Below are 24,838 nucleotides of genomic sequence, written 5' to 3'. Positions count from 1 at the left end.
CTTCACATAAGAAACTCTAACATGCCAGCTCCTGCTACAAGGAAGATCATCGACAAGTTGGGCGATTTAAAACACCTTGAAGATCTTGACCTGAACAGTAACATCATGGACGACGAATGCGTTGAGAAACTCACGCAGAAATTCGTCCACCTTAAAAACATGAAAAGGATGAAATTGGAGGGAAATCAAATTACCCCAACCGGGGGAGATGCCATAGCCCGAAACATCGCTGAACTACAAGAGCTGGAGGAACTTGTTCTCGGCGGCTACAACCGAGTGGCTACAAGCGTTCTGGACATGGGAGAAGCATTCCTGCAGATGCCTAAACTGAACCGCGTTGTCCTTTATGTTCTCCAATTCACATCTGCTCAACTTTCTGAAGTGGAGAGACAGACAAGGGAGACGATTCACTTGCTGAAGGCCATGGTTTACGGTGTCAATGGAGGGTCAATATGGAAGGAGAAGTTCTTTTATGATGCCACCGAGACCGGGAACGCAAATCTGGACGTGAAATGGGAGACAGTTCGTACAGAAATACGCCAGGATCTGGGGAAGCCAGGTGTGTTCATCGAGTCCAGCAATAGGAATCCAAAGCTGTCCATTCTTTTTTGGGTGTACTGTACGGACTGTTAAAATGACGCTTTCAAGACACATTTTGCAGGATTTTTCTCTGTTTGTTGTAGAATAATCAATTTATTGTGCTACTGTATTTATGCTGTACAATAATTGAAGTTTTCAAAGGACTTGACTCAATTCAATATGCTCGTATATAACATGCTGAAGTAAGATCATCTTAAAATCTACTAAAAGACGCATATCTTTATGTCAACATATTCCTACATCCCTTTTTTTTTCTTGCACCGATAATAGAGAGAATGGTACCGGTACTTGAATAATCGATTCTAAAGACTGATTGAACACAACGTGTTTTTCATCTCTATTCAAACCTGCGTGATTGTTTGAGTTGACTTCGGACCCATTCTCAGTCACTGACATGAAACAGTGAATAGTATCTTAAACTTGTAATTTCTATACAAACTTGCTGTTTGATTTATTTTGTATATGTAAATGACTGAATAGTGTTGGATACATTGGCCACCTTGTTTATGAGAACCTATCAAGAAATTGTGTACTAGGTTTCCCCATGCAAGTCATGGCTTCTCGGAGATTGTGCGATAAATTTTTGAAACAGTCAGACGTTACTATTTTTGGCTTATCTTACTACCTGGATGTCTAACCTTCATCAAATGTACGATAAATTGCATATCTGCTTTTACATACCAAAAGGACTCATCTACTTCACAATTCCATTAAAGCATTACGGCTACTGACGTTAGACGGCTCATCTAAACAACAACACGTGATCAGAATGGCAAGAAAACACGCAGTTTTATCGAAAACGATATTATTTTGATCTAATACGTCTGGCGTATTGAATATTGATGAAACTGTTGTTTTATTTTTATCTTTTATTTTTGAGATAGCCTTGAGGGTTCTTTACATAGTGTTGAGAGAATAGAGTTACGGTTACACTGATGTTCTTGAAGTGTCCCTTCGTCTTTTACCCTTCGACATTACAGCGTACTTGTGTATCGTAAATAAAATGTCACTCTGAAATCAAGGTCCTTACTGCATTATCCAGCTCACTTATTGTACATGTGTAAATGATGGTATATATAGAGATAGATAGATATATACATATATATATATATAGATAGATAGATAGATAGATAGATAGATAGATAGATAGATAGATAGATAGATAGATAGATAGATAGATAGATAGACAGATAGATAGATAGATAGATAAATAAATATAGACATAGATATCAGACAGTTATGAATATGTCTACTGGCTTCCTATTCATTTACATGTATTCTAAGGCCATTTTTTCGTGTAGATGACGATGATAACAACTGTAGACGATAATTCATGCCATTCCCTAATCTTTGGATGCCTTGCATTGTATTTAGTGTGTCCCGTGACTGGGGGATCTTGGCAGCATATAATCATAAGCTTTTTAAACATATCTGAGTCCAAAATTATCCCTAGCCCTGGAGAACACTGTTGCACATACGACAAACAAAGATGTAACCTTGTCATTTAATTGCCACCCACGAATCCATGCATCATATCATGTAAAGGCGTGTTCGTCTGACGGCATTCCAAAACCATCCATCGGTTGAAACACATATTTGCTTTCCGCTCTCATCGATTCAAAGCTGGCAACACCTTTCTACAGCTACACGAGTTTGTACGATTAAAGCCCTGCCAATCATGAAAGCTCCGTGTGAGTCTAGAGTAAAAAGGGGATCAAAGTAATGAGTCTGAGTGTATGATTGCTACAGCGTGTTAGCTTCTTGCGCCACTTTGTCAACTGGACTCAGAATGGATGCGCGACTGTGCTTCAGGCTCCTGTTGGTATACGTGGTTTTGACATCCGGCCTTTCGGACGAAGAGAACGCCTCCCCCTCTACCGACAAAACGGGGATACAGCATGCAGGAGGTCGCAAAAATGCAAACGTGGGCATCTGCCAAATGAGGTAAGCGTTTGCCAGTTTTCTGAAAAAGAAGCCAGTCATCTGTTTTGCCCCGGTATTGATTTAGAACCGCCAGGCCTCATACAGCTTACTCTCCCAATGTGATTCTTGTCAGATCCAATTTTGTTTTATTCCAAAACAATATACGATGTTGACTTAACTGTACGATACCACAGGAATATGTCACAATGGCAGAAATGCTAACCTATCCCATTTGCTCCAAGTTGGGTTCCTTTTTTGAGACCATTTGCAAAGCTTGCAATTATCGCCTGCATTGCCACACACATTTCAGCCGAGCGTTTGTTGTTGGCCTTCACGGATGATTCGTAATTCTTAAGGGTACTCTGCAATTTCTGTGGCTCAATATGAAATTTGAAATCATAGCTAATTCTGCTTGTAAAATTTCCAAAACACTCATTCGCCTGACCGTACATTATTCGCAACCCATATTTCGGCGGAGTTATGCTATTCTTCCCCAGGTAACGTTACCATGGTTACTACCGCGCTCTGTAGCCTTTGTTTGTCTGTTTCAGAGAATGGACGTACGATTTGTCTCAGTCCGAACTGTCTAACCAGATCCTGAATAATCACCGACTCCTCGTGCCTGCTGATGACCACATAAAGGACATGTTTGACAACGTGAAGAAAATGTTACAGTTTGTGAATGAGACTGAACCACTGGCAAGAGGTTCGTTTTTTTTGTGTGTGTGTGCATTTTTACCGATTTGTTCCGCATATCTTTTTATTCGAACGATGGTTTTCTTGACTCATTTAGCTTTGATTTCTTTCTCGTCGTTGGCACGTATTGAAAATGAATACTGATGTTTATGTTTGAATCTATTGCCAATTCTGGCGTCAATGAATTATGAATTTACAAAGCTGGCTTGCTCTTATCACGACTGTGGTGACTGTCAAAACTATTTAGAAAAACTCGTACATTTTACATTCAATAAAACATTCTCTTAATGCTTTGCCCTTTTGCAGACAACTGTGCCAATAGAGAACAACGCTGGGAAGATTATGTCAAGGAGGAGTGCTCCAAGCTAGGATGGACGGTGTCATCAGTACATTCCAGTAACAACGCCGTGGTCACCGCACTGCTGGATGCCCAGCCGTTCTGGCCCCGGGTGTGCAACAACTGGGCACGGGATCCAAAGAAGTGGTGGGGATGGCCCGTTCTACCGTGTGAAGAGTTTCCAAAGACATTGACTCACTTCGTGGCGCACTGCGCACAAAAAGGTACGTACACTCACTTGAGCTACATGGCCGCAAACGGCTTCAACACCCATGCAGACTTGTTCACGTCTCTGCTGAACGCTGTTAAAGTGATACCTGATGATGCCTTCCCCGCCGACAAGACTGAAGCCGCCGCCGCCATTATTATCGATGCAAGGAAGAAGTTGACTGTCGCCGACGCATCTGCTCTAGCCCAGCTCTTTCCATACCTTAAATACTTACAAAAACTTCACATAAGAAACTCTAACATGCCAGCTCCTGCTACAAGGAAGATCATCGATCAGTTGGGCGATTTGAAACACCTTGAAGATCTTGATCTATTCAGTAACATCATGGACGACGAAGGCGTTGAGAAACTCTCGCAGAAATTCGTCCACCTTAAAAATATGAAAAGGATGACATTGGAGGGAAATCAAATCACCCCAACCGGGGGAGATGCCATAGCCCGAAACATCGCTGAACTACAAGAGCTGGAGGAACTTGTTCTCGGCGGGTACAACCGAGTGGCCAACAGCACACTCGACATGGCAAAAGCATTCCTGCAGATGCCTAAACTGCACCATGTTATGCTTTATGCACTCAAGATAACTTCTACTGAACTTTCTGAAGTGGAGAGACAAACATGGGAGACGATTCACTTGCTGAAGGCCATGGTTTACGGTGTCAATGGATGGTGGATATGGAGGGAGAAGTTCTTTTATGATGCCACCGAGACCGGGAACACAAATCTGGACGTGAAATGGGAGACAGTTCGTATGGAGATGCGCCAGGATCTGGGGAAGCCAGGCGTGTTTATCGAGTCTAGCAATAGGAATCCAAAGCTGTCCATTCTTTTTTGGGTGTACTGCTCCGACTGTTGAAATTACGTTTCCAAGACACAGTTTTTGTTCGCCATAAGGTAATCAATTTCTGCGCCGCTGTATTTTAATTTCTTGTACAATTACTGTATTAGGGTTTTCAAAGGACTTTAATTCAGTATACACGTATATAGCATAATACAATGCTAAACTTTCTTCCAACACTAAGGTATTCACGGATCGAATTTTCGACGACCACTGTCGCCTTCTTCAGGATCAATAATGACCTATCACTGCCGAACGTAAACTCGCGAGAGTTACAGAGACGTGACTTTATTGACACGTGTCATTGTGGATACGTGACGTCAGCAATTGGTCAAACCTGCCAGGAAGTTTATAACGCCCACTGTCTCTGTTGAGTGACGGCTGGAGTGCCCTGATGTATATGGCCTCCTTTGTACCTCTGAAAAAGTAGTCCTGCTCAGTGTCCAGCATTCTGACTTTGTCCAGTGAAACGGTATGGCCCGGAGATTCAGTGTGGATGTGTTGAGAGACTTAAGACGAATGCGAGCTGGGGCGTTTGTGTTCAAGGAATCTAGTTCTCAATGAGCGTTCTGTCTCACCGATGTAGAAGTCCCTTGTCTAGTGGCTCCCTGACACGGAATGTGGTACGTTTGACCAATTGCTGACGTCACGTATCCGCAATTACACGTGTCAATAAAGCCACGTGTCTGTAACTATCCCGAGTTTACGTTCGGCAGTGATTGGTCATTATTGATTCTGAAGAAGGCGACAGTGGTCGTCGAAAATTCGATCCGTGAATACCTTAGTGTTGGAAGAAAGTTTAGCATTGTATTATGATAACTACCAACACAGATGAGCTTTCATTATGCGTATATAGCATGTTGTGCTAAGGTTTATTCAAAATATAGATTTAGTAGAAGACGCAGATATAGATGTTTATGTCCACCGGTGATTTTGGACTAAACATGCCTTGCTTTTCTGCACTGGTCACAGAAAGCACGTCACCGAAGCTAAACAGTGATTCGAACATTATATCTTTTTGATCTGTATTCATACGTGCATGATTGTCTAAGAGAACTAATCATAAGCCTTGTAGTAAATAATCTACCCAACAAGGCTTGCTGTTTGAAAAATGAAATTGTTCTCTAAATTTGTCTACAGGATTTTACATATCAAATATTTTCCTCTACTTTATGTCTTTAGAAATACATGTAGTCGGCAATATTATGTGCTTAAAAGAATATATCTAGCAATTTCATCAACACCATTACATTTCTATTCTTCGTAGAAAAGTTGCCTGTCTTTCTCTCTGCAAAGGTTGTATGCATCAGGATAAGATTGAGTGTTAAATGTCGCCCTTGTATTTTCATAGAATACTTTGTTGACTTTGAAGGAATATGTAATTTGGAGCTGTTTTGTTGGGATATCTTTTGAATACATTTTGGTGAGGTGTGAATAATATTTGTGATTTTATGACTTACTGGTATGTGGATTGTGTACATGAAAGTGCAAAGTGTTATTTAGTGCCAATGTAGGAATTTGCTTTGACATACTGGAGCTGTATTTAAAGTGTATGTCAATTTTTTGTCAACATTTGAGTACCATATATACAAAAACAGGAAAATGTATCCCACAATATTTCTAGAAGAATACTGCTGTTACAATTACCGAGGATCTATGACTTATTTTGGACCAGCATATCAAAACCTTTGAGTGGCTTCGTTGTGATTTCTAGTAGCAGATTATACATTTTCAAGATGGCAACACAAAAAGAGACAGAAGCAGCCACTTCATCTTGGTATCTTTTACTTTCACAATAAAAATGTTTGGAAATGGTTTGGTATCTAGTCTGACGTTACTGCAACACATCTGTGAGGAAAGACTACATTATACATTCTTCCAGTTGAAATAAAGGTATTTTATGTACACTTCCATTGCACTGAACTGTTATACTTACTCCTTAAAGCATTCTCCACACCTTCGTTTTCGTGTTAGGCTATAGCAAAAAAAAAACATATGCTAGATTGGCCGTATGCTTATTTTGTTACTTAGGCATTGTAGACTGCAAAAAAGGTCTACACAATTCTGATATGGTAACAAATAATTGTGTTACCACCATCTTGTTCTATATTGTTTTTCTGATGTGCTGTAAGAATGAATCAGCTGTTGCTGTTGCACAAGCATTTCAACTATCCATATTTTTACTTGCTGTCAGTTGCTATCCAGTCTGCACAAGTAGGCGAAGCAGTGCTAAGACTCTTGGCATGTCATCTGTCAATGGTCAATGCTGCCCAAAAACAGGAGGGATTTTAAGCGGAAGACATCCTTGTTAGAAGTACAAGCTTGAAATGACTTTCAAGTTAGAACATACATTTTTTTTTTTCAAGGTACGACACTTCAACTTAAAGATGGTGACCAAGTGTCAAACATAAAGGTTGTACTGCTGTGAACTAAAGTCTTCTATCTGATGTCCACTTCTAGCATTGAGTGTCATCCTAGTTAATTCCAGGGCCCCCATACTCTCCTTTCACCAACAAGGGAGAGTATGGGAGCCCTGAGCTAACTAGGATGCCACTCAGGCTAGACCACTTCAAGATACCTGACTAATATCTCAAACTTGTCATGCCCATTCTACACCTATGCAGCGCTCACGGCCAACTTTGCTTCTCCTCTTCTTGGCCTTTCTTTCTGTTCACCGCCACAGCAATTCACATAACACCATCGCAAACATTACAGGTCAACCAGGGCAAGGGACTGAGGTCACACTTTTCGTATCTTACAGGTCCTATGCATTGCATATTTTGCTGAATCACTTCTGTTTGACCCCCCTCCTCTTCATAGCAGCAGTGCATTGTGGGCAGTACCATTTCCCCTTGGGCGGCTCGGAGATGCCAACACAGCCGTAGTGGAACCACTCGATCGGACACTGCAAACAGGAAAGAATGTTAGTCACATTGTTGATAACAACAACAACAAAAATATGAGACATCAAAGCCAGAAGTTGCTGCAGTACTATAGAAAGCCATTGGGGGTCTAAAGTCAAACTTGTCCTTTGTCTAGCTAACACCTCACATTACAAATATCCCCCCCCCCACACACACACACACACAAATATCCATCTACAGCTTCTCGAGTTATATATATGCTGTTTACCAAGACGAGTGAGAGTGTAGCAGACTGAAGTGGTGAACCGAGAAGAAGACCAACAAGACCAACCACTCACCCACCAACAAACGGAACTGAAAATATAACCTTCTTGGTGAAGGTGATAATCTTCATAGGCAGAGGTGTCCATCTAGTCAACCTTGAACCTACTATGGGAAATTTAATGATGGTACTGTAGCATGGAGGAAAATAAACAAGGTACTCACATCTTCATTGTCACAGCCCACCATGTCTCCATAGGACACCTGAGGACAAGGAAACACATCTTTAATAAAAGCTTAAATCAAAATAAAACACAGTAAAGAACAGTGACAAATACTATTAGATTTTTTTGTGAGTTTCTTCTTGTTTCCTATTTATTGAGAGCATGTACGAATGTATCCATTTTTTATAACATTGTAGAAAAGAAAACAGGGCAACAAGACCTTGACTATACTTGAATTGCAACAACACAATACAATGTGGAGAACCAGGCAGCATGTGCTGGTGTTGTGCACTACATATAACACAACATAATCAATACAACACTAAATGCAAAGCAATAAATACAAAGACCACAGCTGTATTCACCTGATTACATATACAGTATCTTGGTTCATTGGGGTCGAAGGTCCAGTCCATGGACGACGTAGCGGGTTCTTCTATGATGGTGGCCTGAGGCTGGAAGGTCTCCACAGGTGCGGGCGGTGGCACAGCTGTGGAGGCGGCGGGCGCAGCTGCAGCTGCTGCAGCTTTTGGTGTTCTGTGAAGAGAGACAGGCCAGGGTAAAGCCACATGTATTTTTTTTTTTCAAGTAGCCAGTAGTAGTGCAATTTGGCTTCACTACGGCTTGCGTTGTAAGTCAAGCACACCAGGTCATCCCTACTCTTCTCGATAAGTGTGTTGGGTTCTTTTAGGTGCAGAGGTTTGAAGCTTGAGGCTTACACCTCAAGCTCCCTCATAGTCATACACGGTGCCAACGGCTTTACGTCACCATCCGAAATGACAAATACAATCCCTTACAACACGTCTGAGCTGGGGGCCGAGCCGAGGATCAAACTCCAGTCCACGGATCCACAAAATTTCTCAAATAGCAGGCACATCCAGGACTGTCTCCAGCTTTAAATATTAAATTTTTTTCCGTCCCCCTCATTGTTTGGGAGCCCATGTTATCAATTTTCGCTGTTAAAGCTGTCATCTTAAGCTTACAAAAATGAATTTTTATCACATCTATTTCAGTTCAGATTTTTTTGGCACGGGCGGCTTGAACAAGCAAGTCTGTTCCAACAAGCAAATTTCCGTCCCAGGATTGAGGGTCGGGTGCTGGAGACAGCCCCGGGCAACAATACAGCAAATTTATTCAAAAATCCATAGTAGACCCTAGCAGTCCACAACATCACTGTTAGATTTATCAATTAGACAATGCATTATATGCCCTTTTGGACGGAAGCAACTGCCTGGAATGTAAAAGCTGCTCACTTTTTCTGTGTTCTCTGAGACCTGCTGGTGTCAGCAGTAGAGATGCTGGGAGAGTTGGCTTGTGCTGTGACTCCGTAGTTGGTCCCCAGGTTGAAGTCTAGTCCTAAGTTGGTCAGGTTGGCATTCTTCATCACTTCATACGTGGTCTTAAGGCTGGAGGTGCGACGTCCCTGTTGCATCTGTGGCGAAGAGAAGTTGGGAAGGCATTCACAGAAATTAAGACAACCTTGCGTACCTTGCGTTGAAAATACACATCTACCTCACATCAATAAAATCCACATAGCGTTCATTTACCAGAGTTCTTTTAAACTTCTCATCTTGGTTCTACAACAATGTGAAATAAGTGCTCCAGAACTTTATGTCAGAGACATCTGCTGAACATGTCTCCTTCTTATCATTCAAGTTTATAGTTCTGTAGCAGTCTATGTCAGCATGTAGATTTATTACCTGGCTACAAAAGTAGGAGAAACTAAGAACTCTGGATAAACTGCATTCGTGTACCTGAAGTGTTTGGTTGACAGCTTGAGCAGCGGCAGCAGCAATAGCACCACTTCCTGCACCAATCTGACCTGAAATGGAAGCACGATTGTCTTACATCTGCAATGCCATATAGTACTTAAATTCACCTCTCATGCTGTGTGCAATCAGGGAAAACCATGGCACCTATGCTGTAACTGCTTCAAATGGTAAGCAAATTGTCATGGTGCACAAAACTTTTGCATATCTTTCTAAAGCTACATCTAGCAGTCCCTCAATCCCACACAAAAATACCAGCACTAAGGATGTATGGTGATGCAGCATTCTGTATACTGGGAATTGAAGAAACACACACAGATAGACAGATAAGCCCAAAACAAATCCCCTCCCTCCATATAGAACAGGTTTCTGCTTACCCAGGTTGGGCAAAGTAAGTGCAGGCGAAGGCTGCTGGAGACTTGGGTAGAGACTAGGAGTGGGCGGGGTGGATGTGTTGCTACGATAACTGACGGGAGAGTCTGGCGTCCCATTGGTCAACGTTCTCAGCAGCTTGTCAGACGCTGGTCTTTTCTCAGGCTGGTGCTCTGTCTGTGTCACATACTTTCTCTCTGTTTCAAACAAGGAAAGAAAGGCATGTTTTTAAACAATCACCATTGCATGCAAATTAGATCAACTCAATCTTTTAGTATGTGACTCTACTCAAATCAATATTTTGTATGTAATGTTGAAATGTCATTCATATGGTTAGCATGCTTGATCTTGATCTTGATTGGGTACTGGGCAACACCCCTTTGTTGGAGAAAAGCGCCCAGAGGCTACTAACTTCAATTTGCTGAAGAGTTGTAGCCTAAGGTAAGGGTTGTAAGGTTTGGACCATCCCACACATCAGCATGAACATGATTGACTATTTCTGGAGTTATGAGAGTAAATTGAAATGTGTAAGATATTTAAATAGTTTCCTGCAAGCAGCTCATATCCCATGAGGTTGCAAATGGTTATATTAAGGGCATATCTGTTAGGGTAAGGCAGCAGGGAAAATGTTAAAAAAAGACATGGGCTTACTTTCAGTCTTAGGTTTTCCGCCATGTTGACTTCCTGATGGCGTAGGATTGTCCAACTCCAAGGATCCTAGAGAAAAACATACATAAATAGAGACTTTAAAATCCTGTCACGCATCAAACAATACACTTCAGTCAAATGAACAGGAAGAAGCAACAAGGAAGTGGTTGTAACCTTGGTAGAGACAGGTATGCAAAGATAAACATGGGAAATATTTGAACCAATGAACAAGAGAGCCCCCTAGCTGGTTATGATCAAACTGCAGGTCAATGAAAGTTATGCAACAATGAACTTTGTTTCTATTACTCAGATCAAGCCCTCTGAACATGTATGATATTCAGTAAAATTTATCATTGTAAAATTGCACCGACAAAGGAAAGGAAGACCTACTTCTCTCCAAGATTTCTGTGATGCCAGCATTGTCTGCTTCCAATTCCATTTTGAATTTCTGGAGTTCTTGGTCAAGTTTACGCAAGTGCCGGTCAACCTAATGGATAGAACACAACATAGTAAAACAAACCATTACTTCTTCCCATTTCTTTCTTTGTATGCTTAGTGACTATAGCTGTAAAGAAGCTAGTCCTAAAATATGTGATATGCAAATTAGTCAAATGCTGAAAATCTAATTGAGTCTCCATCTTAATTCATCATAATTGAGAGGAAAAAATTCATGAAAACCTGTGAAAAGTTAACAAAAGTAGAATTATCTGACAAACTTACCAAATCATAGATTTGGTTGGCAAGCTGAACTTTTTCATCTGCATCCTCGAGTGCCTTATAATAATCCTGTAAAACAATTGTTAAAAGATGTTATTACATGAAAAAAATAACTTGAGATAACAAGATCCTTTGAAAAGCTTATCATCATTTCCCGAAATTTCATCCGCTCTCCATCTGTTGCCATGGCAACAACTCACCTGCCGAATCTTCTCAAACTGTTCGTCCCGCGCTTCCGGTTTCATCTTCTTAGCGTTGGCAAAAAGCGTTTTTACCCGCTCCTCCAACGTGTCCATTGCATCTAAAACGAGAGAAAATGCCAGAAAAGTTCATATTTCATCATACTAAATGAAAGAAAAATGGTGAAATTGTTGAAAAGCGCGTTCAGAGCGGTTACCCACTTTGCACTTGCAGGTCCATCTCGCGCATCTCCGTGAACCGGTCCCTGAGGTCCTGAGGCAGGGTCTCGATCACTGCAACAACAAAAGGGCAAGAAAATATCGGTCAAACGGCCAAACGATGGGGAAATTTTCCACAGAATTGCAAGATGGATGTCTTATGAATCGAATCTGGTATATTAGGAGTCGTCTTACTCTCGAGATAGTCTTCTAAGTACAACATTTTGAAGGGGTTTCTCTGCGCTCGATCGTCTCAGTAATGGCGGAAAGGAAATTTCAACTCTCGCTCCTCGACTCCCCAGGCTTCTGCTGCAGTGTCACCTTCTCTGTGATTGGCTAGAATTCAAAACGTCTGTTTCAACTCAAATTACTAAAAATACTATAATTCCGTTTATGTTCCCAAAATCAAGAATGAAACTTATTCTACATATATTTCAGAGGATCTACACCCTGGAAGAGATGGGGATATCTCTACTTTTAGAGAGATTTGTGGTGTACAATAATGTTTATTTACTCCAGTTTAACCAATCAAATGGCTCCACACAGAAGCACGTCTGGCTTATGTGATGACCTATGACCTGGAGAATCTCCCACTGCGCATGCGTATGCTAGCCGCGGTCATTTTGCTGTTCCTGTTTTTTCCGTGAGTTTGTTAGACCGATTATTGCAGTTTTTCACCCCAAAATGACACTGACAACCGTTTTTCGGGCGTGTGCGCGACTCCCACAACTGAGACGCATACCTAAACGTGCAACAACAGTATTCTGTGCAAGATCGTTGTCGTCAGAGGTCTGTATGGTTTTTATTCTACAAGGTTACGGAAGAAAGGGGGCGGGGAAAACACGTTTTATTGTAGTACAGACAACTAGAAACGCATGTGTTCAACACGTGAAGAACATATGGTATAAAAGGGAATTACAGGGTAGCCTGATTATGAATCATTGATCTCAAGAAGGTCAATGTCAACAGTGGCAATGTCATAAAGTGGCATGCATGTAGTTTGTGCTGTCCTAAATTTATTTGTATAGAAAATGAAAATCACTTTTGTACTGTCATTTTAGAAGACCCTAAGGGCAATTATACACAGGAAATGTTTTTAAAAACTTTTATAAAAAGTGTGCTGAAGCTTACTTGATTATTTGCAAAATTATACATGTGCTGTATTTTTAGATTGAGAGAAATTGTCAACAAGACAAGCATTCATATTTAGTATGATTTACCAAAAGAGCTAGTTTATGATCAGATAAATGTGAAGTTTAACCCTGTACTCATTGTAAGCTTCTCCTTTGTTGTTCTTCAGGCTGAGCTCAAAAAGACGCCCCTATATGACTTCCACAATGAACATGGTGGCAGGATGGTGGACTTCACCGGTTGGTCCATGCCCGTGCAGTACAAAGATGGCATCGGCGCTTCTCACCTCCACACCCGTGCCAACGCTTCCATCTTCGACGTCTCGCACATGGTCCAGAGTCGGATCCACGGCAGGGACGGGGTCAAATTCATCGAGTCGTTGACCGTCGGGGACATCGCGGGGTTGCGGGAGAACCAGGGGACCTTGACCTTGTTTACTAACGACAGAGGAGGAATCATGGACGACTTGATCGTGTCTAAGACGTCGGAAGGGTTTCTGTACGTGGTGACAAATGCTGGGTGTGCTGAGAAGGACATCGCTCACATGCAGGTTTGGTGATAAAAAATATCACTAGAACTAGTAGTAGATATATACCAAAGGGTAACTCTTTCGCTGACAATGACGTATCCATCCATCTATCCACCCACCCATCCGTCTGTCCTTCCCATAGCTACATGTATTCAGCCGTAGGGGCAGCATGACATAATACACACATGGTCAAGGTACAGATATGACTCATGAGCCCAGATATAAGTTGTTGTTTTTAAATCACTTGACCAATAGGACAAGTACATAAAAAAAATCTACTGGCGCAAACCACCTTTTCATTGTCACTATCTACCCATGGAAAAATTCACAAAATTGCACTGGCCCGATCAGCGCTTTCACTTACCCAAGGTAATCAACCCAATGGACTTGTCCAACCCTGGATTAGGTTAAAGAAAAAGCTGTAACTCATAACAGAGGTGTTGGTATATCGTTGAAGAGATTCATCAGTCACACATGATTACAGTTACTAGAATATTCTTCAATCAGTGACATATTTTCAAAGGCAACAAACGAGTAACCTCCAAATTTTCGACGTCTACTGTATGTCTTTTCACGGAGTGACCTAGTCTCGCGAGAACACGAGACTAGGACGAGAAAACTAGGAAGAGGCAGTCCAAATCCAGTTGGAACAGGGTGGTATGAACCGTATCAAAGGTTGGGAGCTGCCCAAGGCCTACTTACGCCTGCTTTGTAAGGAGGCTGGGGAGGCCGGAAGATTTTCGCAAGTCTCATCCTAGTCTCGTGTTCTTGCGAGACCAGATCACTCCATGATCAAGACGTATAGTGGTCGAAAATTTGGAGGTACGTGTTTGTTACCTTTGAAAATATGTCCCTGATTGAAGAATATTCTAGTTACAGAGGTGTTGGAATGCAGGGCTAAAGATACTTCTTTTTCTGCAAATTGCAAGTTGCATGTGAAAGCAGTGGGAGTGGTTACATTTAAGGAGTAGAGTGACAAACTCATTTGACATTATTATTGTTTATCGTCAATATCCTACTGTAGTTGGCTGTGTTTGTATTTCAAGACGAGTACATTCGTGTCTATCTTCGTTTTTAGAACCAGTGTGCAGAGTTTCAGGCCCAACGTCATGATGCAGCAGTAGAGGTCATCCAGGATCAGTTTGGTCTCCTTGCATTACAAGGTGAGTCAGTTCTGTCACTGAGGTACATACATTTGCCTTTGGCAGTACACCGTATACAACTTATAGTATAGTAGATGCAGTTCAACTTGATCTCACTAGATGTCGTCAGTGAGCTGATAATGACGGTGATAGCATGTGGTGGTTGGAGATCACTTTTACTTCTCAAGTTTTCATATCCTTGAAGTCGGTTGGGTCAGCAATTTGTGCTGATAAATACCAGAAGATGTAAATACTTAATTGTACCTGTAGTCATGAGAATCAATAAAAAACAGAAGAAGATTAGTGAGCAAAAACAATATACATTTAATATGTATTTCCATTTCCCTCATAGTCATATGGTGTATGCTACTAGCCATTTCTGAAGGACTAGGAGTAAAATTAATATTATAACACAAAAATATATCAATAGAAGAACAGAAATTATGCTTTATTAAACCCATTAAAGAAGAATAAATGAATGAATGAATAGTATTACGTAATTATTGTTTCATGCATAATATGGCTTCCCCAAGCCCATATTGGATTGTTATATGACACCAATGTTGAAATTTTATACAACCAGATAAATCAGATGAGATAAATAAAAACATAAAAAAGGACATAATGTCCCAATATCTAAAAAGAATCATTATTAGCTTAAAGGGGTCCTAAACTCTAGAAGGGAGTCTTAATTTCCACTAGATTATGTATCAATGAATACATAATCAGCCAACCTTTTACAGAATTCCGCTTGTGGTGAATTACACAAGGTGTGTTTTGTGAAACAATATGTAACTCACTAAACCCATGCAGACCTTACCCATGTATTCCCTATAGTACGTATTCTCACTTCCTTCATCGTGAATATTTTTGGCATGAATGAGGGGGGTTAAGCACAATAAGAAGGCCAGTTGTTAATAAGATAAAGGAACACATGATAAGACAAATTTTTCTTAACCCCCTGACATTCTTTGTGTATTAAACCTAACTTTTGTCAGGCCTTGTCAGGTGCATTGTATTCAGGCATAGGCTGAGGTTGTTTGAATAATTAGAAAATAGAGGATCACCTGGGCAATTTAGTAGAATACTCAATCCTTTTTGATGCGCACGGGACTAGTGGGTACCATTTAGATTGTCAGCAGAAAAATCATTTTACAACATTATTTTTGCCACGTAAATAGAAATTTGGTGGAAAAGAATAAAAGGAATATATTTTCTGCCGAACTGAAAGTTTGGGCTTGCACTGGAACTTGGGATTTTTTCCGTTGTTCCAAAATTGTCCCCAAGCGCACATTGATTTGGCCCGAGAGAAATGTTGGTGGTCACTGGCCATTGGGAAACTGTTGATTTCGAGCTCTGCCACTCGAAAGTCGGGGCACCATGCGGTCCACCAGGGTATATGGGGGTCTGGACAAGTCTCTTAGCATCTACAGTCAGAGACGTCATCAGGGAGTAACACTGAAGGAAGAGGCCAGGATTGCCGTTGTAAACCTTGTGCAGACAGTTCATCAGGTTGGTGTACTTCTGGTTGAAGCTGTCGGACAGAATGCGAACCAATGATCCTTGTGGATACTTCGATGTGTTGGGGTTCACGACAGTCGGCCACACTCCTTCTTCCTGGAAGGGTATTTTATCACCGCTGAAGCTATAATTCTTTTGACAACGTTCTTTCCCACACAGGGGGAAAGATGGATCTTCATCTGCAGCACTGTCACTGTTGGCCCTCTCCTTCAATTTTCTCCCTTTCCAGATCTCCTTAAACTTGTAATAGTGGCTGAGCTCTCCTTTAAAGAAGGGATTGCACGGATCACTGCCCTCCCCCTCGCCAACTATGTACTTTATTCCTTCTATCACCGAGCAGATGTCGAGGACGCAGAACGGTATGGGGACTTGTTTCTTCAGGTCGTTTTCTTTTGGGGCAAAGAGCTCTGGAGTTGAGTTGTATAGTTTGACCATGGGGCATAAGATTTTGTGAATATAAAGGGCACCAATGGTGGCATTGTCAAAGTCCTTATTTGACTCCTCGCACTTCGCTATTATATTTTCACGTAATAGATTGCAATCACCTTTGTTATGAATCCCCAAGCATTGTTCAGGCACCTCTTCAGGTTTTATGCGAGGAGGTATTTCCAAGAGTATATCATGCACCTTCAGGATGTCCTTATTGCATTCTGGTGTCTCTATAGCCATGAAGACATCATGGGTGACATTCAAAGAAAACTTAGCCAATTCAACAGTCAGCCCTGGCATAACGCCTCCAGGAAGATGAGTTGGAAATGTAGGCAGCTCGTTTTGGTCATTAAGGATCGGTGCTTCTCCAAGATAATTAAGGATATTTGCCGCCATCGACATATGTGTCATCTCCTCTATTAAGATACTCTTTAGAAGCTTTGCAATTTCTTCGTTGTACCCGTCCTTGAGACTGTAGTAGGCGCTCAGGTAGGTTGGGATCGTTGCCCACTCGACTCGAAGAGCTGTATGAAAATGTTGCTTTATAACTTCCAGCCTGGCATTTAGAGGCTCAGGGGGAACAGGGGGTTTAAGCCAGTCCAAGATCATGTCTCTTTTTGCTGGAGAAAGATCACGAGTGACAGGCATGTGATTTGGATTCTCTATAGGCAGACTCATAGCGTAATGCATGTACAATGAGCGGTAAGGGGCTCTTAGGTCTTCTTGGGAGGTCAGATTGAAAAGTGGTTTCATGACAGGGTAAAGGTTCTCGTACACTTTTAAAATCGGGTAGATATCATCCCAAGTGTAGTTGTCTTTCTTATCCAGTTTACAGTACAGATGTGTAGATGTCAGGAGATCGGGAGGAAAAGACTTGTCATCTGACATCGTCACGCTGTAGATGTACAACTGGCCAAATAAGTGCTGTCTGTTAGGTGGTCGAAGTCTGCAATCAAGCCCTTCCTTATTGGTCTTGAAATGAAAGGCGCCTATGCCATATGCGTTTGTCGCAGCTTTAGCATGTCCCCTGCAGTCACCAGCACGGATTTCTATTGCATCTGCTGGTTCCCCTGTGCTGACTCCGGGTCTATTGTACTTTTGAACACTCAGCAAAACACCTGCCTTTGGTCTTCCAAACCGCGCAGCAAATACTGTCAATGACCAGCAGACTTTACCATCTTCGTCCTCTTCACTTTTGTCCTCTTTGTCTAATATCGGCATCTCGGTTTTAGGCTGCGGAATACGGAAAACACGATCTTCCACTGGACCAATGTATAGTCCATCGAGGTGTTCAACAAGGACAGGTGTACATTGTATGGAACAATCCGGACACCTGGGCTCCTCCTCTCTCACAATCATCAGTGGGCTCCTGTATGCCGCGGATGTCAAGCAAAAAGTTGCTATCCCCGTGTCATTCACTAAAAATCCAGAGTCAGTATATGGAATGCGCCCCAAATTGATGGAACCCTGCTTTAGGAGAGCACTACAATCCCTGATCTTTCCTCTCGCCATTGCCAAAGAAGAGAAGTTATTTCGAAGAACAACAAGGAAGAGGTTTCCCTTGTCTATAAGGTCACCTTCCGGGTTGGTTGGTAAACTGTTGCTGAGATCTACAACAACTTTACTGTTCTCAATGTCCACGTAGAATGGTGCATTACAGAAGTCACTCACATTCAAATTTTTCTCTGCTGATACCGACGGTGGGCCCGGTGAGAGCCACTGAGGACCCTGCCACCACAGCATTCTGTTGAATTCAGGTAGGAGTCCCAGACTTCCGTCCACAGCTGAAATGGTCCCGATGACTCGTCCAAGAGCGTAGTCAGGTCTCCTAGGATCTTCATGCATTAGATCTACCGTGAACTTGATGTTCAGGATAGTGTTATCTTGTTGATAATACCTAAGCTCGTTGATAAATTTGGAACCTGTTGCTTCCTCCATCCATGTCACATTTGTGAGTACGGAGCTCCAGTACCCGGATGTTCCAGGGTCTGCAAGACAACTCTCCTCCTTACATCGTTGCCACACATCCCTCACTGTGTTGGTCTTGAACTTGCCTTGAAAAGCACCCTCCACACCGACAACGAGACCCCACAGCTGGGCGGTGTACATCTGGAAGAAAGGGTCCAGATCTGTCATCTTGGCCGCCACGGTGTCGTCACTTCCTGTTAAAAGAATCATGCATTTGTGGAGAAATTCTTGAGCATTTCATTTCATACATAGTGTAAAGTAGTCTTAGGTAATCAAAGAAACAGTTATCTTACAAGGTCTAATTCTTTGATCTCCTTTATTCTTGTTATAATTAGGCCCAGGAAAAAAAATGCTGTGTTTCTGATTGCAGTTCTGAGATTTCGGCCAAAGTGATCCAACAAAATAAAAATACACAAGTACACAGCAATATAAAGATGAAATGCTTCAGGACACTGGACAGGTATTTTCAACATCATGCCGTAATCAGACAGATATACATTGTACAAGGAGAGCCGGACAAGAACAAGTATATCTGTCCTATGTCAACTGTTGAAAGCTTTAATCTGTTAACAGAGGAAGTCTGTTTTGAATTTCATTACTCAGATGTCAGATTCCAAATTTTATGTCCCTTGCCAGCGGTCAAACCAAAAAGGCTGGGGTTGGCAGGTTTTTGTTAGGGTTGGTCGGGTAAGTGGAAACACAACATTTTTGTCAGGTAGCACAGTTACTGTAGAAAAGCAGAAGGCTTGGACAAAAGCTTCTGGAAAACGGTGATGGTTCACATTGAGGGAAAAAGCCTACACCCCATATAAGCAAGCATGCAAGAACTGACTTATGGACAAATTTATGTATAACTACTGTTCCACGACCTCATACCTTTGCTGATTGATTTTAGCCTTTTCAAGTGGCATACATGTATCATTTATCATCATCATCTTTCGTCTGGATATCATGTATGTTTCCCATTTATTATTCAAATAAAGACCTCAATTGCATTAATTATGTCAGTTGATCATCTTCTCTAGTAATCTCTACCATGTTATCTACCACTCAAAAATCATCACCATAGTATGTTCAGAACATGAGCTATCAAAACCAGAAGTTCTGCTGCAGTACCATAGCAAGTTGTTAGGGGGCCTTAAATCTAATCATCTCAAGGTCTCACCAAGACCTACCCATCTAACTTCTGAAGTTATCATGGGTGCTGTGCAAAACATAACCTTCTCTGCGAAGGTAACAAAGATCATATGGAAAATTGGACATTTGGGATTAGGGATTGTACGAAATTTATAGGGGGAGGGCCGGTTGTCAGAAGGTCGGGTTAAAAAAATTTCCTAGGCCCTCCCCCCAGATCAACAAATTTTTCCTAGGCCCTCCCCTCAGGCCAATTTTTTTTTCCTAGGCCCTCAACCCTCTTATCAACTCTTGAAAAATATTCAAGACGGCAAGAAAATCACTGCGCATCCAGCGTTCATCGCTGTGAGCGCCGATCGGTCAAAATTTTTCTCCTAGGCCCTCCCCCCAGACGAGCGGCCCTCCCCCTGTAAGTTTCGTACAGTCCCTTAGATGTACATGCATGAGAGATGACCTAGGCTTTTATTTTTAACTCACGTACCAATGATCCGTTTGCCGGCTAGAATGTCACGTTTGGAGCACATTCCATCCTTGTAGCAGACTTTCTTCACAAAACAGTTGACAAACCGGAAATCACCGCTGCCTTGTGGGTTCCAGTTGCAGTGTGGGAAGGTGTAGTTTAAGTAACATGGCGGATCCCGGGTTGCATCAAATGTGTGAATGTTGAATTGGCGAGGATCATTGTTGAGGGTGGCGGTGTTGGCGAGGAAATTTCCGGCGAAGTGAAGACGGGGAAAGCCTGGATGACGAGAATGTGAAGACGTTTATAGTTATTAAGTAACAGGTGATCTTTAATGATGACAGAAACATGAATGCACAGTTAACAGAATGTTGAATATTTAGACCTTAGGTACGGTATCTTATGCAGAGAACCCATGGTTTTGAGAGGATCTCAAATTAAATATGGTGCTGATTTCAATGATTTATGATCCATCAGTAGTAAATTTTCATCTTTGTGGCAGGAATAACATGTTAAACTTATTCTTTTAGTAACAAAGTAGAACAGCCTCCAGTTTAATATGGGAATTCCAGTTTAATTTGGGACTACCTCCCACATTTCAGCAATCTTAAACCAAAATGGCTTAATATCACATCAGATAGGTAAAAATGAAGTTAAAAATATTAAGCAGCAATTGAGGACCCCCTATGGATTAGCCCAATTCTGAAAAATATTTCTGGGATCTGGAGCCAAAATTCTGGGGACTGGAGCCAGAATTCGAGAGAGATGATGTACAAAAAGAAAACACCAAGTTGAAGGAAGAAAAGACCAAGGTGAAAGGTATAAGTGCCGGAAGGTATGATTCTTCAGAATTCTGACTCCAGTTCCAAGAATTCTTCAGAATTCTAGCTCCAGTTCACAGAATTCTGCAGAATTCTAGGTCCAGTTCACAGAATTCTGCAGAATTCTAGGTCCAGTTCACAGAATTCTGGCTATATTTGGCGGAATTCTTCTGAATTGGGCTAATACCCAGGAGGTCATCAATGGCTGCTACATGTACATATTTTCAACTTCATTTTTACTTACCATTGCTGAAATGTGGGAGGTAGTCTCAAATTAAACTGGAATCCCCAAATTAGACTGGAGGCTGTTATAAATAACAAAGAGTGATACACTTGAGTGTAAATCTATTCAGGTACAGTACTAGTATTTTGGACCCATACTTTTTAACAATTTTCGTGGTACTGTTATGGTACTATACATGTACACATCCCTATCAAGCACCACATGCAGGCAACATGGCATTGGATTTTGTTATAAATCACATTGTAATCAATGTAATTCATGAATGGATAGTGCATCCTCCTCGGAAAACAGTTGCTGCAATAGAAAGTATAGATTAATTTTCAAAACTTGGGAGTCAGAACAGATTCTCACCTGCATTTGTCAACCACACCAGTCCCAGAAACAGGAAGATGCTTATTGTCAGCTTCATTGCCGGCATCCGGCCGTGGACAGCTCCAGAGTTTTGGTGGAGAACTGCTGTGGTGGAGGTTATCTTAGACCTGAATAAAGACAATGAATTGGTACAATATAGTAACTGTTGTATGCTAAGCGGACAGAGTTTCTAACCATTAAAAATCAAGTTGATTAACTCATTACCATATGTTATGCTTTGAGTGCCATACAGTGTGTGTGTGAGTTTGTGTTTGTCTATCACTCGATTCGTTAGCTCGCTCGCGTAGGAGCCCTGCTCTTTAGCCCTGGTAGACACGGTTCTGCCGCCATCGCCACCAAAACAGCTTCAGCCAATCAGAGGGTTTGCTAAACCTCATCTAGAGGTTTAGCAAACCCTCAAAATATACCGAAAAGTTTCAATCCTACCTCAAACATTAACATTTAGTCCTTCCAAAATCGCCACAGTAAAGACGCACAGCACTGACAGTCCGTGGGAAAGTTTCTCATGCATGGAAGAGCTTACCTCGAAGAGGGGGAAATAACTTTTTTTATCTGATTCACTAGCTACAAATAAAACTCCTTTGCCTTTGTCAGAAATATGTTTTGCATTTTTACAAACAGAATTTCAATATTAAAGTCTATATATAAAATTGAATAATTGCAATCTAGTCACCATTATTATCACTTAAAAGCATGGACACAGTTTATCTGTAACTTTGGTCATTTTCCGGGGGGGGGGGGGGGATGTTTATATGGGGGGGTACGTTTATTTTATTTTGAAGGTTTGTCCAGGGGGGGGGTATGTTTATTCTGGGGGGTATGTTTATTTGGGAGATGAGAGAAGGTCATCAGATGAATTTACTGGAAAAAATAGGGATCAAGTATCAGAAAAAAGACATTAAATCTAAATTACTTACTAGTCATTGGAAATGTGAATGCATTTTAGCTAACTGATTGGATATCTTTAGAATCATCTCGGTATCTTATCTGAAATGTTTGAGAGCGTGGAAATAAATTTCAACCTGGAGACAGCCCTGACCCCAATAGCACATTTTTGAAGCAGCAACGTTCTTGTTTCATAGCATGCATCATCTGTCCCAGTGGGATGCCCTCGCCCTGACGGCCATATCTGACGAGCTTTGTGACCATTTTTATATAATACCTGTAGGGGAGGGCCATTGAAAAAATTTTTAAGGGGGGGGGGGGAAGGGCATGGAAAAAAAATATTGAGATGGGGGAGAGGCCATGGAAAATGTTCGGAACCGGACTTCCAGCGCCCCAGCCTTTAAATTATCGTACTGTCCCTTAAAGAGAGCCACATCTTGAGCACATTAAAGAAGCCACCACACTGATCAAAAAGAGTGGGGGCCCTTTTTGGTATGAGTGGTTCATAACCATACAGTCCTTATGGCCGCAAGTGGGATAGTCTGTATAACACAAACTCACGCTGCCCGGCTTTTATGGCCTCTACCAAGGGGCTGGCTGGTGTTATCTTGTTCGTGATGCCTTTAGCTCTTTGATGAATTTGGAGTCTGTTGCTTCCTCCATCCATGTCACATTTGTGAGTACGGAGCTCCAGTACCCGGATGTTCCAGTCTCCAGAACAATCCTCGTCTTTACTTCGTTGCCATGCATCCTCACTGTGCTGGTCTTGAACTTAGCTGGAAAAATGCCCTTTACCCCAACAAGGGGGCCCTACAGATACTGATTGTCAGCTTCCTTGCCATGGCATCCAGTCATAGACAGCTCCAGGGTTTTGGTTGAGAATTACTATGATCAGAGGTAATAGGTTGTCTAAAACCTGAATGAAAACAATGAATTGGCACAATATAATCGTAGGCTATAGAGTTTCTAACCAACAGAATTTTTTAAACTGAATACCTTTGCTGTTCGCGTACTTGGGTATGGCCACTTTCCAAATGTGGATAAAAATTGTGACTTTTGCCATGTTTTGCCCTGCAATCCTCCCCTATAAATGATAGGTCACTGCCTTGTCAAAATTATTGGTTGGACTGATCCAGTGGTATGCTCCCATGGAGAATTTTGAAATCTTGACGCTCTGAAATACTATTTCCTGCATTTTGAGGCGCAAATTTTGCAGGAAGAATAAGCTAAGTTTAATGACATCCCTATTTTTTTTTTTTTTTTGGCAATTTTGTTTGCGCAGTAATATGTCATAGTCTGTATAGACTGACTGACTGACTGACTGACTGACTATATATATATATATATATATATATATATATATGTATATATATTTGAAACAAAAATACAGAAGGATTTCAGCTTGATTTTTGAGGGGTGATGCCCTCGAGGTATTTTTCAACGGAGGTACGACATGCTCCTGTGGGAAAGTTTTGAAAATCTTGACCCGCTGAAACACTAATTCCTCACAAGATGATAATAAACTTACCAAATGTTGTCAGTGAACTTGTCACGAAGTTAGGGCTCTGTGCCTCCAAGTCCTCTACTCGATTTAGTATGGGAATGAGTGAAACGAAAACTGGGGTATTGTTAAATGTGCTTACCGGAGAACAGCACGTGAGGGCAGAGACAAGGTGTGCATTTGAAAAGGACAAGTTTGCGAGGAAGGTTTTGCTCGGCTTGGTGTGAACAAAACAAATCTAGTTCCCGCCTGCAAAGGGCTGACACACAGCGCGCTGTACTAGTAATAGTAGGCAGGCAGGACTCAGATGGGTCTGTCTGCAGCAACTGAGCAAATATTTGTGTCTCCAGAAGAACAATGGTTTGATTCTGCGTCTCATACTAAGTTACGATGACCCTGACCTTGTGATAGAGCATCCTTGAAGTTTAGTGACGTGGTAATAATGATGTCTAACCACCCCGATGTCAACCAAGGTTTAGCCCAGGGCCTGGTTAAGCCGATCCCATTGTCATTTGTTCTGAGTGTGTCTTGATCTGTTGGAGCTGTTGACACCATTGTACGAACTAACCTTTTTGCATGTCTTTTGTATGTCATGTCTCAAATGGTTTTTGATTTTTATGAAGGTGTCTCAGTCTCTATATTTCTTGAGGTGTACATCGTTTCAAGCTCTTTTTGCTCCTTATACTATTTCTACTGATGATGTTTTATAACTTAATCATGTCTGCCCTCTAGGGCACACCTGGGGAGGGCGTCTTCAAACTATCATTTTTGTCTCTAAGGGTACCGCATTTAGTTTGTTTGTTCATTTCTAAATATATTTTTGGTAACT

At 41.6% G+C, this 24,838-nt stretch overlaps 3 protein-coding genes and 1 long non-coding RNA gene across 4 annotated transcripts in view; 1 reads left to right on the top strand and 3 right to left on the bottom strand.

Moving 5' to 3' along the window:
• Nucleotides 1–6,387: 6,387 nt before the first annotated feature.
• On the bottom strand, nucleotides 6,388–12,203 carry LOC136434832 (inhibitor of growth protein 3-like). The gene is made up of 12 exons (XM_066427904.1): nucleotides 12,068–12,203; nucleotides 11,876–11,947; nucleotides 11,675–11,775; nucleotides 11,478–11,543; nucleotides 11,148–11,244; nucleotides 10,761–10,826; nucleotides 10,115–10,306; nucleotides 9,723–9,790; nucleotides 9,222–9,400; nucleotides 8,334–8,505; nucleotides 7,970–8,008; nucleotides 6,388–7,524 (listed from the first exon to the last, which is right to left on the bottom strand). Exons 1-12 carry the CDS (start codon nucleotides 12,093–12,095, stop codon nucleotides 7,408–7,410), a joined length of 1,197 nt encoding a protein of 398 aa, XP_066284001.1. The 5' UTR covers nucleotides 12,096–12,203; the 3' UTR covers nucleotides 6,388–7,407.
• A 253-nt stretch (nucleotides 12,204–12,456) lies between these two features.
• The window catches only part of LOC136434831 (aminomethyltransferase, mitochondrial-like), a 48,301-nt gene continuing 35,919 nt past the window's right edge, over nucleotides 12,457–24,838 (top strand). Inside the window, exons 1-3 of the mRNA XM_066427903.1 lie at nucleotides 12,457–12,661; nucleotides 13,173–13,553; nucleotides 14,611–14,695. Coding sequence (XP_066284000.1) covers nucleotides 12,557–12,661; nucleotides 13,173–13,553; nucleotides 14,611–14,695 — 571 coding nt within the window. The 5' untranslated portion in view covers nucleotides 12,457–12,556. The remainder of the gene's footprint in view (nucleotides 12,662–13,172; nucleotides 13,554–14,610; nucleotides 14,696–24,838) is intronic.
• On the bottom strand, nucleotides 15,108–18,781 carry LOC136434829 (uncharacterized). Its single transcript, XM_066427901.1, has one exon. It carries the CDS (start codon nucleotides 18,758–18,760, stop codon nucleotides 15,827–15,829), a length of 2,934 nt encoding a protein of 977 aa, XP_066283998.1. The 5' UTR covers nucleotides 18,761–18,781; the 3' UTR covers nucleotides 15,108–15,826.
• Nucleotides 20,207–23,318, bottom strand: LOC136434834 (uncharacterized). Its single transcript, XR_010755791.1, has 3 exons — nucleotides 23,070–23,318; nucleotides 21,603–21,730; nucleotides 20,207–20,465 (listed from the first exon to the last, which is right to left on the bottom strand). It is a non-coding gene; the product is annotated as an uncharacterized lncRNA (long non-coding RNA).

The sequence above is a fragment of the Branchiostoma lanceolatum genome, chromosome 5 (genome assembly GCF_035083965.1).
Source record: "Branchiostoma lanceolatum isolate klBraLanc5 chromosome 5, klBraLanc5.hap2, whole genome shotgun sequence".
In the NCBI taxonomy this organism is placed as follows: domain Eukaryota; kingdom Metazoa; phylum Chordata; class Leptocardii; order Amphioxiformes; family Branchiostomatidae; genus Branchiostoma; species Branchiostoma lanceolatum.
Note: the sequence above shows the minus strand (reverse complement) of the source record. Positions and strands in the feature narration are given on the sequence as shown.

Excerpts from the sequence above, each read along its gene's own strand:
- LOC136434832 (XM_066427904.1), bottom strand. The coding sequence starts at position 12,095 with ATGTTGTACTTAGAAGACTATCTCGAGA. Across the intron at positions 10,827-11,147 it reads CACAGAAATCTTGGAGAGAA|GATCCTTGGAGTTGGACAAT; the intron begins GTAGGTCTTCCT and ends GTTTTTCTCTAG. Across the intron at positions 8,506-9,221 it reads TCTCAGAGAACACAGAAAAA|AACACCAAAAGCTGCAGCAG; the intron begins GTGAGCAGCTTT and ends CTCTCTTCACAG.
- LOC136434829 (XM_066427901.1), bottom strand. The coding sequence starts at position 18,760 with ATGACAGATCTGGACCCTTTCTTCCAGATGTACACCGCCCAGCTGTGG.